The following is a 12433-nucleotide window of genomic DNA, read 5'->3' as shown; positions in this document are numbered from 1 at the left end:
TTTCGTTTTCTACCAACAGATCCTCACCAGCCTGATTCTGTTCATTGTTAGTGAGATCTACCACTGAGGGCGGGCTTGATGCGATGGTCACCCTCCACTCCTGAGGGCTGCCGTCCTGTTTTCTTTTTGGTGCACAGATAAAGTCGCAGAATTTTGACCTTGCTTTGATTATACAACTCTTCTACTGTATTGGACATATCAACATGCACCTGTGAGCTCTCAATATGACTTGAATAGTGTGAAAGACTTCTGTTGTTTTTTGAAAGGCCTTTGGGGAAAAAAAGACTTTCAGCCATAACTTTGATATTTGCCACTGTTTTATCTTTGTCGATTGAGAGGTGCCTTGTCCCTCCACCACGTACAGATCTCACCTGTTTGAACCTCTCCTCCTCCTCATCAAAATCCATCCAGCCAACCTCAATTCGTCTCACATTCCGTTTGGCATTTTTATTTCCTTCCCACTTTGATGTTCTCTTTTTGGTGGCATCCCCTCAGCTCCAGCCAGTCTTTGTCGTAGCCTTGACAGTATGGATTCTTTTCTGGATCCTGAGTTTTGTGACAGTGATGCTTGTCTGCAGAAGGCCACAGTGGAGACTCTATCTCCAACTTTGGGGATGTACTTTGCCAGGTCAGTGTCTGTCATTAACGGAATGACAGTTTCATCAATCTGTAAAAATAAAAGACACTCCAAGTCAATAAATAAATGAATTAATACGTACAAATGCATAACATAGAATGTCAATGGATATCTAAAGGAAGTTAAGAATATAGCTATATTGATGGTATAAGGGTGTAGTTATTCACATCATTAGTTTTTCATTTTATGCAGCCTACTTTTGATAACATATACTTTTGGTAATGATGCAAATATTTTTCCAACTTAAGATGACCAAGAATTATTTAAAAAAATTCTGTAAACACAGTTGATGTATTTGATTAAATTAAAAATTAAAACATAATTAAGAGAGTGCATCTGAATTTGAGCATTAAGCCCACCTGTTCTGGTGTGACCATGTTCTACACAAAACGTTCAGTAAATATTAATCTTCTGTTTGGGAAAACACAAACACACACACACACACACACACACACACACACACACACACACACACACACACACACAGCCAGCAAAGAAAGCAGATGCAATGGCTTACACTCTCATCTTCAAGTTTCTGGATCACATCTTCTTCAAGCTTGCGCTCCATCAAAAATTCTCGCAGCCGAGTATCCATAGTTGACCTCTAAACCACAGGAAAACAAAATTAATTCACAAGTAGCCTTAGCAAGCAGTAGATTTTTCCAGATTCTGGATCTGTGATTCCAAATCACATATTGCCCCATGTCCCTGCTATTATTATGTTGCAAAAAAGCAACACTGTTTCTGCAAATACAGTGTAAATTAATATATTTATATTACCACTCGGTGCACTCTCAATGCCACCTGTTTATTTCTGGTGACAGCTGCACATTGTAGAGCTGATTTAAACATTATACTCAAGCTCTGACACTGTCCTATGAAATCACTTTAGTCTTTGTCAAATCGGAGTGGAATATGTTAGGGAAAGTTAACATGGTTTAATTGGTTTCTGTGATTTTACTGAAGGACAAATGTCCAGAGAACACTACAGATACATTCAGTACTTCAGTCAGAGCAACAACAACCTGCAAAGCAATACAACGTAGATTCTGATCACTGATACAGGTTCCCCTGGCAACTTACACAATGAGCGCTACCGTACCTGCACGGCATCGTAGCATCATTAAACGCTGCGGTTCATACAGCTTATGTATTCCCTCAGCTGAGAGTCTGACACACATGATGCTACTTTCAAAGGAGATGATCACTGAAAAAGGCACTTCTTAAGATGATTTCAAGCTGAAACTCTGAACAGACTGTGGTCCGGACCAGGTTTGGTCTTGCAGCATAAGTTAGCATGGTGATCTAGTCAGGTCAAAACGGAGACACCTTCGTGACACAGAAAACTCCGGTTTTATGCTCAACATACTTCGCTTAGTAGTATGCCTACACCCCTCAGCTGTTCTTGAAAAGTGTCCTGATATGTGTGCAGGGTTGCAGCTCCTGCAGGCACAAATGAGTTTACGGCTACATATTAGCACAACAAAAAAACGTGTAGTAACAGGATGAGGATAAAGTCTGTAAACCAGGTGACACGTCAGCAGGTAATCTACCCTTTGCAACAAAGTATCAAACATAGGCCTAAATAAATAACTGCCTAAAAGCGGGATAAAAAGATATGGACTAGAACAGCTAAGAAAAGACACTCACCTTGTGAACATCACGTGTGTACGAGCCGGTACACAGAGCAGGTTGTAGAGAAGGTGCGCTCGGTTTGTTTACTTTTCTTCTTCATGTATATTTCCGGCAGGCTGGATGCCTTGCAGCACATTGCTGCCTCTCACAGATCAGGGTGAGAATGCAGAATTCAGACCATTCCCATTTCGTTCGCACGTTATACCTATTTTGTGGCCACAAATTAGTATTTCGAGCGCACATTATACCTATTTCGTGGGAACGAATTAGTATTTCGTGGGAACGAATTAGTATTTTGTGCGCACGTTATAGCTATATTGTGGCCACAATTTAATTATTTTTTTTGCCATGTCATGAGAGGGGCTCCGTAAAAAACAGAAGACCTTAAGCGGCTCACTTTATGCCAGTGTTTACAGTTGTTTCGTTACTCTCAGGTAAGACAAGCTGTTGTTCTCTAATATTTCTTTATATTTGTTTATTTTATTGTTGTAGCTTACGTTTTGAACAAATTATTTAGTCCTGTTTAGACTTCATACACGCTGCAGGCTGCAAGCCAACTGTTCGTTTCCGTGTGTGCTGCTGCATCACCCCTCTAAAGATGTAGGCCTAGTATATTTATTTGTTGATATAATTTAGCTTACGTTTGGAAAGAATGCTTTTTTTTTTCATGTGCGCTGTAGGTCAGCTGTTCTGGTTGTTGTGTACGAGACTGGCATCTGCCCGAAAAAAGATGTTGTTGCATAACATAGGCTATTTGAAAAGCGTTTGAATTGGTTGCAAAAATTTAAAAAAAAAAGTTAACAAACACACTTTGTTGTTTTTTGTAGTTTACGTTAGGATATAAGTGTTTATTTATTGCATACAATATGCATATCAGCTGTTGCTGCACTGTTCAACTGCGCATTGCGGAAAAAAAGTCGAGCCTGATACGGGTTCGGGCCCAAACCTGTCGGGGCCGGGCCGGGCTCGGGCCCAGAAATTAGGCCCGTGCAGGTCTCTAGTGTGTACCACCCACAGACTGATGGTCTCATGGAGCGTCTGAATAAAACTTTGAAGACCATGATTTGTAAGTTCATTCACGAGGATAGTTGCAATTGGGACAAATGGCTGGACCCTTTGTTGTTTGCAGTGCGGGAGGTGCCCCAGGCCTCCACGGGATTTTCTCCCTTTGAACTGTTGTTTGGCAGGAAGCCACGTGGGGTTTTGGACCTGGTTAAAGAAAACTGGGAGGAAGGTCCGAGCCCAAGTAAGGGTGAAATTCAGTACGTCCTGGACCTGAGAGCAAAACTCCAATCACTGGGGCAGCTTTCATGGGAGAATTTGCTCAAGGCTCAGGAGCGGCAGCAACGCCTGTACAACAGAGGGTCAAAGCTCAGACAATTTTCACCGGGAGACAAAGTACTTGTATTACTCCCTTCTTCTAGCTCGAAATTACTCGCCAAGTGGCAAGGACTCTTCGTGGTCACACGACGAGTAGGGGAGGTGGATTATGAGGTTGCATGCTCTGACAGGGGAGAAGCGGCACAGATTTACCACCTCAACCTTCTTAAAGCATGGAGAGAGGCGGATGTCGGTTTCGTTGGTGACTGTGGTCGAGGAGAGCGATGAGTTAGGGCCTGAGGTTCCAAAGCCGGGCAGTTCCACCTCACTCCCCTTTGAAAACCATCTCTCGCAGTCCCAACAAACAGACATTGCCATGTTGCAGGAGCGGTTTGCTGATGTGTTTTCTCCCCTGCCAGGGCGTACAGACCTCGTATAGCACCACATAGAGACCCCCGAAGCATGAAGGTTTTTTCGCGACCTTTACAGGCTGCTTGAACATAAAAGAAAACTAGTTCAGAGGGAATTGAAAGCAATGCTGGAGATGGGAGTGATAGAAGAGTCTAATAGGACGAGATCCTGGATCGGCTGGGCACTGCTCGCTTTTTCACAACGCTGGATTTAACCAAGGGCTACTGGCAGATTCCCCTGTCGCCGGAGTCCAGGGAAAAAACGGCCTTCTCCACTCCGTACAGTTTGTACCAATTCGTTACACTTCAATTTGGGTTGTTCGGAGCCCCAGCCACGTTCCAACGTCTTATGGACAAGATGCTGCAGCCACACGCAGCATATGCGGCCGCCTACTTGGATGATGTTATCATTCACAGTGGTAGCTGGACGGAGCATGTGCAGCAGGTGGCCGCGGTGCTGGAGTCCTTGAGACAGGCGGGGCTGATGGCCAAAACGAGGAAGTGCGTGGTGTCGGTCAGTATAGCCTTCTTTAACCCTTGCCTCAGGTTAAATCAGGACCAGCTCTCCGTTTAAAGGGTTAGATTCTATCTGCCTATTAGTATTCCACCTAACAGGTTTCAGCAGAATAATTAAGCTGGTGTCGAGGAATACTCGCCTAGGTCCTAACTGTCTTCTTCCAAACGTCTTACCCCTCTTACTCCAATAAATACTCTCTTACTAAGCAGCCCACCTAAGTAGTAGAATTGATTTATTGACCACGTTTGTTAACGACAGCTTTCCTCTTAAAACTGTGGCACTTGTTGATATTCCTAGGTTCGTTTTAGAGGTTTGGATAACTAACCTCAGGGGTAATGTTTAAATAACTAGTTGGATTAAAGTAACCTTTAAGAACCATTAGATTTAATGCACACAATCAACTTAACTTTTTACCACTATGCAGAATAGGTGAATCATAATCATTTCATTAGACTTCTCTTTAAATGCAATATAGCGTTTTATTAAGCAATTATTAGCAGGGGCACAGCATTACTTCATGATTAAACAATTTAATTATTTCTGATTATTTCTAACTTAACTAAATTAAACTAAGCTAAGCGTACCTAAGAATCTTCTCTAATTAATAAATTTAGGAGAGAGAGCGGACAGCGTGGCCTTAGCTGCCACGCCCCGTCTTGACCTGCATCTGGGAGAGCCACTCGATCTACCAGTAGACTCGGTACGAAGTCTTCTTTGTGGGCGGAGGGTGTTCTTCCTAGGCAGGGGGAGTGGAGAGGTCCCGAAAGCCAATCGTTGGTCTGGCAGTTATCTTTAGTAGCAGCTGGAACACAAGTGCGGGCGTCTCAGCTGTCTTCTCAGTCGGATGGTGGTGGTGGAAAGCCCCCGTCTCATCAGGCTGTGGTGGGTCACTGGGTCCTCCAGCCCCTGGAGTGGAGCAGCCCTCTGATGCTTCCTCCTGTGCCTCTCTGGATGCCATGGGTGCTTGCCTCTCTTCATCTCTTTGGACAACTGCAGACCTCTCAGGACTCTCCTTTCAGCAGAGTGTGGTCCTCGCTTGTTGAACAAAGTCAGAAAAAGACTTTGCCTCCAACGATGTTCTCAGCGAACTCTGGAGCCTAAGTCCCGCGTTGTCTTCACGTCTCTTGGGCAAAAAGGTCCGGTGTCGACTCTCCAGAACTTTGGCAATGCTCTCCGGCAGCTCCGGCGAGCAGCATCTCTTGCAGCTCCGGCGAGCAGCATCTCTCCCCTCCGGGGGAGAACTCCGAATTCATTGTCTCTGACTCTCTCTTTTATAGTGTCATCCTCTAATACACACATCTCTGGCTAGGTACGCCCCTGACACCGTCTAACTCATGCATTCAACTTGTTATCACATACATCAGTAATACAGAAGTCATGGTTTTACAGCAAATACACAGCATCCACCTTCCGTTGTTAACACACACACACATTGCTTGAGACATGTTGCCAAGACCATATTTGGCCACAGAACTTCCTCAATGTCCTCCTTTCTGCAGTGTCATGGTGACTTCTGCTTTTTGCCCTGCACACAGCTCAGAACAGCACAGATTACTTCAAGTCAAAACTCACTTAGTTACACTGAATCACTTCTTTAAATCATTTTTCTTAGCATGATCAAATAACTTATTTTAAATCATTCTCTTCTATAGCAATCATCATTTCCAGAATATATACCAGCCTATTAAAATCATTCTTGCATCAAGCATAAGCATAATCATGTGGTTAACTTATATAGTTTCTCATTTTAACTTTTCATTGGTTTGCTTAAAGCTTTTATTTAGGTGGTGGTTGCTCCTGGGATCTCAAATAACTAGGCCCCACTTGACAGTGGTTGGACGGAGGGAGGTACAGTATCTGGGTCACCACTTGGGCGACGGGCAGGTGCGCCCACAGGTGGACAAGACAGCAGTGATCGCAGCCTGTCCACAGCCCAAGTCCAAAAAAGAGGTACGGCGGTTCTTGGGGCTGGCGGGCTACTATCAATGGTTCATCCCTAAATTCTCGGACTTGGCCAGTCCCCTGACCGACCTGACTCGGAAGAGTGCTTCAGATCCGGTCCAGTGGACGGAGCAGTGCCAGCGGGCGTTTGAGAGGATAAAGCAAGCCCTCTGTGGGGAGCCTCTCCTCTACACACCTAACTTCTCTCTCCCTTTTATCCTGCAGACTGATGCGTCGAACAGAGGGCTGGGGGCCGTTTTGTCTCAGCAGGTGCGAGGCATCGACCACCCAGTAGTATACATCAGCCGTAAGTTGTCTGAGAGGGAGGCTCGCTACAGCACAGTGGAGAAGGCGTGCTAGGCGATCAAGTGGGCGGTCGGGGCCCTGCGCTACTACCTCCTGGGACGCCTATTCACCTCTGTCCACATGAAGGATACCACCGCCTGAATCACACGGTGGTATCTGGCGTTGCAGCCTTTTAAGTTCAAAGTGGTTCATAGGCCGGGGCACAGATGGCTGTGGGTGACTTCCTCTCCTGCTCCTCGGAGCCGGGGGGGAGTGGGTGAGGCCGGACGGCTCCCCGGCCTAAGTCGGGTGGTCGGGATATGTGGCGGTGGGCGCGGGAGAGCTCAGCTGCAGGGGAGAGAGGTGTGAAGGAGGGCGTGTGGAAGCAGCGTCAGGTTAATTGACACAGGTGGTACCGATTAGACTGATCTGATTCTCTCTGCAGTAGCAGGCTGGAGCAGAGGAGAAAAGGCACGCAGACAGAGAGGATGGCGGGTGAAGACACATGGGTGGAGGACACTTTACAGGACGAGGTCCGGTAGAGCGGGCAGTGCACCGGACAAAGTCCTGTGGAGCGCCGGGCACGAGTTGGAGACTGTTTACGGGATGAGATCCGGTGGAACACCGGGCATAAATTAGAGACTGTTGACCGGACAAGGTCCGGTGGAGTGCCGGGCAAAGAGGAGAAACTGTTTATTTACATTGGTGACGGTGCGTTGAATAAAAACCCTGTTTGTATTGCCAGACTGCCATGGTTAATGCGCTGAGTGGACCCACAGACAGGTCATCTGTTACACCCTCATGGCAACAGTAGTCCTTGATGCCAGTTGCCACCCTCAGCAGGACAACGCACCCCAACACACCGCAAAAACTGCTCAGGAGAGGCCCAGGGAGCACGACTGACCCAAGGTATTAATCCGGGATCTAAATCTTATTGAGCATATGTGCCAGGATAAATCTGGTCTAGGTAGGTCCCACCCTGCAACCTATGGGACCCACAGAATTCGAGAGACAGCTGCCACCATCCTGGTGCTGCAGGACATCCCCAGAGGTCCTGTGTCCATGCTCCACTGGTCATAATGTTATACACCTGATCCACTGATCAGGCATAACATTATGACCACCTCATTTTAAGGACATTAACACTCACAAGCAGTTGTCGGGTGTCTTTGTAATCCTCCACAATGTTCTCCATGTTTTCAACCATCCCAGCTTCAGATATCCAGTTCAGGTTGAAGGAGTCCTTTATGATGAAAGCCTCGAGACTGAGGTCGATGCTGAGGCACTCTAGTTCCTCTGGCTGAAATGAGACTTGCTAAATTATTAACATTATGATTTGTATGGAATATTGCAATAATGTAGTGGGGCAAGATTATGCAGCTATCTGTTATAAGGACAAAAACCTACTTTTGATGGGTTTTTTTCTAATTGAAATTAGTTTCAATTAGAAAGTGGTAAATTTTATGTTTGTGATTGCGACAAAATCAAACTTAAAGACAGATAAACCTTGAGTTCTGGGCTTTTGTTGTAGTGGTTATGAGTTCAACCCTTCTTTTCTTTGTTAACAATTTTAAGCTTTTTTCTTTCATTTCCAAGTTCTTATAAGTGATAATAATAAAAAAATAAATATGAAGATGTTCATCTGTAGATAAGCAGATCTGTATTTATTTGTTTGATAGTAGGAGAATTTTGAGCATATTGCCTGCTATTGGTTCTTGTTTTTTCAGAAGCCTAATTATAAATAATGGACAGAGAAATAAGGAATCAGCAAAGAGAGATCTGAATTTGCACATTGAACTGTAATTGAGAAGAGATTTTACCTTAAACATCTTCATTTTGATGGCCTCCTGCACTGGTATTTTTTCAATTTCTTCTGGCCCAAGCACATAACTTATTTTCTAAAGAGTTAAAGGTCAGAAATGGTTGGTTTGTGTTGTTGTTGATAAGATCAGAAACATATATAGAGGGACAACATATATATATGTATGTGTGTATATATATGTATAAATACAGTGCCTTGTGAAAGTATTCGGCCCCCTTGAACTTTTCAACCTTTCGCCACATTTCAGGCTTCAAACATAAAGTTATAAAATTTTAATTTTTTGTCAAGAATCAACAACAAGTGGGAAACAATTGTGAAGTGGAACGAAATTTATTGGATATTTTAAACTTTTTTAACAAATATAAACCTGAAAAGTGGGGCATGCAATATTATTCGGCCCCTTTACTTTCAGTGCAGCAAACTCACTCCAGAAGTTCAGTGAGGATCTCTGAATGATCCAATGTTGTCCTAAATGACTGATGATGATAAATAGAATCCACCTGTGTGTAATCAAGTCTCCGTATAAATGCACCTGCTCTGTGATAGTCTCAGGGTTCTGTTTAAAGGGCAGAGAGCATCATGAAGACCAAGGAACACACACATTTTATCAACCTTGCGCTTTCTGTATAATTTCTATGTTAGGTCTCAACATAGATTCAACATTGATTCACCCATAGTTTGCTATCTGGGGTGGAAGAAGGTGCTCTGGTCAGATGAAACCAAAATCGAACTTTTTGGCCACAATGCAAAACGATACGTTTGGCGTAAAAGCAACACAGCTCATCACCCTGAACACACCATCCCCACTGTCAAACATGGTGGTGGCAGCCTCATGGTTTGGGCCTGCTGTTCTTCAGCAGGGACAGGGAAGATGGTTAAAATTGATGGGAAGATGAATGAAGCCAAATACAGGACCATTCTGGAAGAAAACCTGTTGGAGTCTGCAAAAGACCTGAGACTGGGACGGAGATTTATCTTCCAACAGGACAATGATCCAAAACATAAAGCCAAATCTACAATGGAATGGTTCACAAATAAACGTATCCAGGTGTTAGAATGGCCAAGTCAAAGTCCAGACCTGAATCCAATCGAGAATCTGTGGGCAGAGCTGAAGACTGCTGTTCACAAATGCTCTCCATCCAACCTCACTGAGCTCGAGCTGTTTTGCAAGGAAGAATGGGCAAGAATTTCAGTCTCTTGATGTGCAAAACTAATAGAGACATACCCCAAGCGACTTGCAGCTGTAATTGCAGCGAAAGGTGGCGCTACAAAGTATTAATGCAAGGGGGCCGAATAATATTGCACACCCCACTTTTCAGGTTTTTATTAGTTAAAAAAGTTTAAAATATCCAATAAATTTCATTCCACTTCACGATTGTGTCCCACTTGTTGTTGATTCTTGACAAAAAATTTCAATTTTATATCTTTATGTTTGAAGCCTGAAATGTGGCGAAAGGTTGAAAAGTTCAAGGGGGCCGAATACTTTCACAAGGCACTGTATATATATATATATATATATATATATATATATATATATATATATATATATATATATATATATATATACACACACACACACACACACACACACATATATTCTTAATTTCTTTTCTTTTACTAGAAATACATTTTCTTTAAACTACTAAATGTGCATCATTATCATTTATTACAAGCTCACCTTTACAATGTCCTCTAAAGTGTATTTGGAATCATCAACAGCAAGGATGTACTTAAACTTTGGCTTGAGTTCAATGATGTTTTGGATCACTCTGTAAAACCAACATAGTCAGCACAGTCAGCTCTTACTCAATTATCTCCATAAATATATATGCAGTATAGATACAGTGTATATTTAAAATAAGAGTTTAGTCAGGTCACCCTCCAAGGTCATAAACGTGAATCATCGGAACATGATTTGTACCCTCTCCAAATAAAGAAACTTTTGGGAATTGCATCAACCACGAAATCTATTACAAAATACAAAATGTGAATTATGCGGGCAGCTTGGAATAAGACAATCAGTATAATGTACTACAGAGGTTAACAGCATGTTAAACCGTACCTTGAAAAAGTAGTGAAAGAGGTCTTCCCCTTTTCCATACTGAAGACCACTGGCTACTACATAACCACTAAGTTTGGACTTTTTCTGTAACAGAAAAATCAGAAGAATCAATATTTCCCACTCAGTTTCTTTGTACAGCTCATCTTATTTTCCAGATCCTGTTTCATCCAAACAGTTAAATGTAGACTATGATCAAAGTGAAGCTTCCCGAAAATGTTGTGGTGCCATACTTCACTGTTATGTTGGGATTTATTTTGGAGAGTATTGATATTTTCATCACCATGATCGACTTACCCCTTTTGTCAATGTGAGCACAAGTTTTTCCAGATTGTTGTGGTTTCTGAACCTGGGGTGAGGCCTTCTTCTTTTGAACTCTTCCTCTGTTACCAGAACATCTGTTTCATCCTTAAGAGTGGAATTATGCTTATATTGGCTATGTTTAAGGAACCGAACAAGTTGAGAGTTTGCTCAAATTTTCTCCAGACTCACCTGATTGCGAGGTTTGGTCATGGCCCACGTCATTACAGTAGAGACTAAGATGAATATTTTCCGAGATTTGAAGTTCTCCATCTCATTATGAAGAGCTGTTTGTAAAAGCAGAACCTGTAAGTGATGAGCATATCATTATACCAATCCAACAAGTATTCAGTCTGCTTCACTCCCTTACCTGTGAGTGCCCATGTTGCTTCTTCAACCTGCTGTTGTGTTGAACTTTCTGAGATGTTGTACACCACCACATCACACTCCAGCAGGCACTGAAGAAGCCTGTCTCTGGTTGGGGACTAACAAAGGAGATTACCATATTCTTTCTTCAATTTCATTTGCACTGTTCAGAAACTGAATTAATTTAAAATCAGTTAGCTAAAATATTCAGTTTCAAATTATTCAAGTCTTGCATTCCATCTTGATTACTCGAATAAATAAGATCAGTCTATATAGATGCTCCCTCATCAGATCATAATATCATATCACCACAGTACACAACAGAAGTGAGTATATATAAAATCAAATAATTCAAAACTGCATCATCTTATAGTACTTTCAATAGTTCTGAGTTGAACTGTAAGATATTTGCTCGTATGTCAAAGTACACACCAATAGTTTAGATGTACTGTACATATTAAAAACCATTAGAAACACAGTTTATTAGTCAGGATCACATATTTTATTTTTTCAATACACACACACACACACACACACACACACACACACACACACACACACACACACACACACACACACACACACACACGTGGACAAAATTGTTGGTACCCCTCAGTTAAAGAAGGAAAAACCCACAATTCTCACTGAAATCACTTGAAACTCACAAAAGTAACAATAAATAAAAATTTATTGAAAATTAAATAATCAAAATCAGCCATCACTTTTGAATTGTTGATTAACATAATTATTTTAAAAAAACAAACTAATGAAATAGGGCTGGACAAAAATGATGGTACCCATAACTTAATATTTTGTTGCACAACCTTTTGAGGCAATCACTGCAATTAAACGATTTCTGTATTTGTCAATGAGCGTTATGCAGCTGTCAACAGGTATTTTGGCCCACTCCTCATGAGCAAACAGCTCCAGTTGTCTCAGGTTTGATGGGTGTCTTCTCCAAATGGCATGTTTCAGCTCCTTCCACATATGTTCAATGGGATTGAGATCTGGGCTCATAGAAGGCCACTTTAGAATAGTCCAACGCTTTTCTCTCCGCCATTCTTGGGTGTTTTTGGCTGTGTGTTTTGGATCGTTGTCCTGTTGGAAGACCCATGACCTGCGACTGAGACCAAGCTTTCTG

At 42.6% G+C, this 12433-nt stretch overlaps 2 protein-coding genes across 3 annotated transcripts in view; both read right to left on the bottom strand.

Annotated features, from left to right (window-relative positions):
* LOC127537742 (uncharacterized) overlaps window positions 1-2413 on the bottom strand; it is an 11371-nt gene extending 8958 nt beyond the window's left edge. The window contains exons 1-2 of one of the 2 annotated variants that reach the window (XM_051960910.1): window positions 2288-2413; window positions 1155-1241 (exon numbers count right to left, since the gene is read on the bottom strand). In XM_051960910.1, coding sequence (XP_051816870.1) covers window positions 1155-1232 — 78 coding nt within the window. In that variant the 5' untranslated portion in view covers window positions 1233-1241; window positions 2288-2413. The remainder of the gene's footprint in view (window positions 1-1154; window positions 1242-2287) is intronic. The other variant, XM_051960911.1, reaches the window with a different exon arrangement.
* Window positions 1-11580, bottom strand: part of LOC110969633 (adenylate kinase 7-like) — a 33242-nt gene extending 21662 nt beyond the window's left edge. Inside the window, exons 1-8 of the mRNA XM_051937045.1 lie at window positions 11542-11580; window positions 11297-11411; window positions 11119-11213; window positions 10924-11034; window positions 10630-10713; window positions 10446-10534; window positions 10246-10336; window positions 7896-8045 (exon numbers count right to left, since the gene is read on the bottom strand). Coding sequence (XP_051793005.1) covers window positions 7896-8045; window positions 10246-10336; window positions 10446-10534; window positions 10630-10713; window positions 10924-11034; window positions 11119-11213; window positions 11297-11411; window positions 11542-11580 — 774 coding nt within the window. The remainder of the gene's footprint in view (window positions 1-7895; window positions 8046-10245; window positions 10337-10445; window positions 10535-10629; window positions 10714-10923; window positions 11035-11118; window positions 11214-11296; window positions 11412-11541) is intronic.
* Window positions 11581-12433: the final 853 nt, after the last annotated feature.

The sequence above is a fragment of the Acanthochromis polyacanthus genome, chromosome 16 (assembly GCF_021347895.1).
Source record: "Acanthochromis polyacanthus isolate Apoly-LR-REF ecotype Palm Island chromosome 16, KAUST_Apoly_ChrSc, whole genome shotgun sequence".
Lineage (NCBI taxonomy): Eukaryota > Metazoa > Chordata > Actinopteri > Pomacentridae > Acanthochromis > Acanthochromis polyacanthus.
Note: the sequence above shows the minus strand (reverse complement) of the source record. Positions and strands in the feature narration are given on the sequence as shown.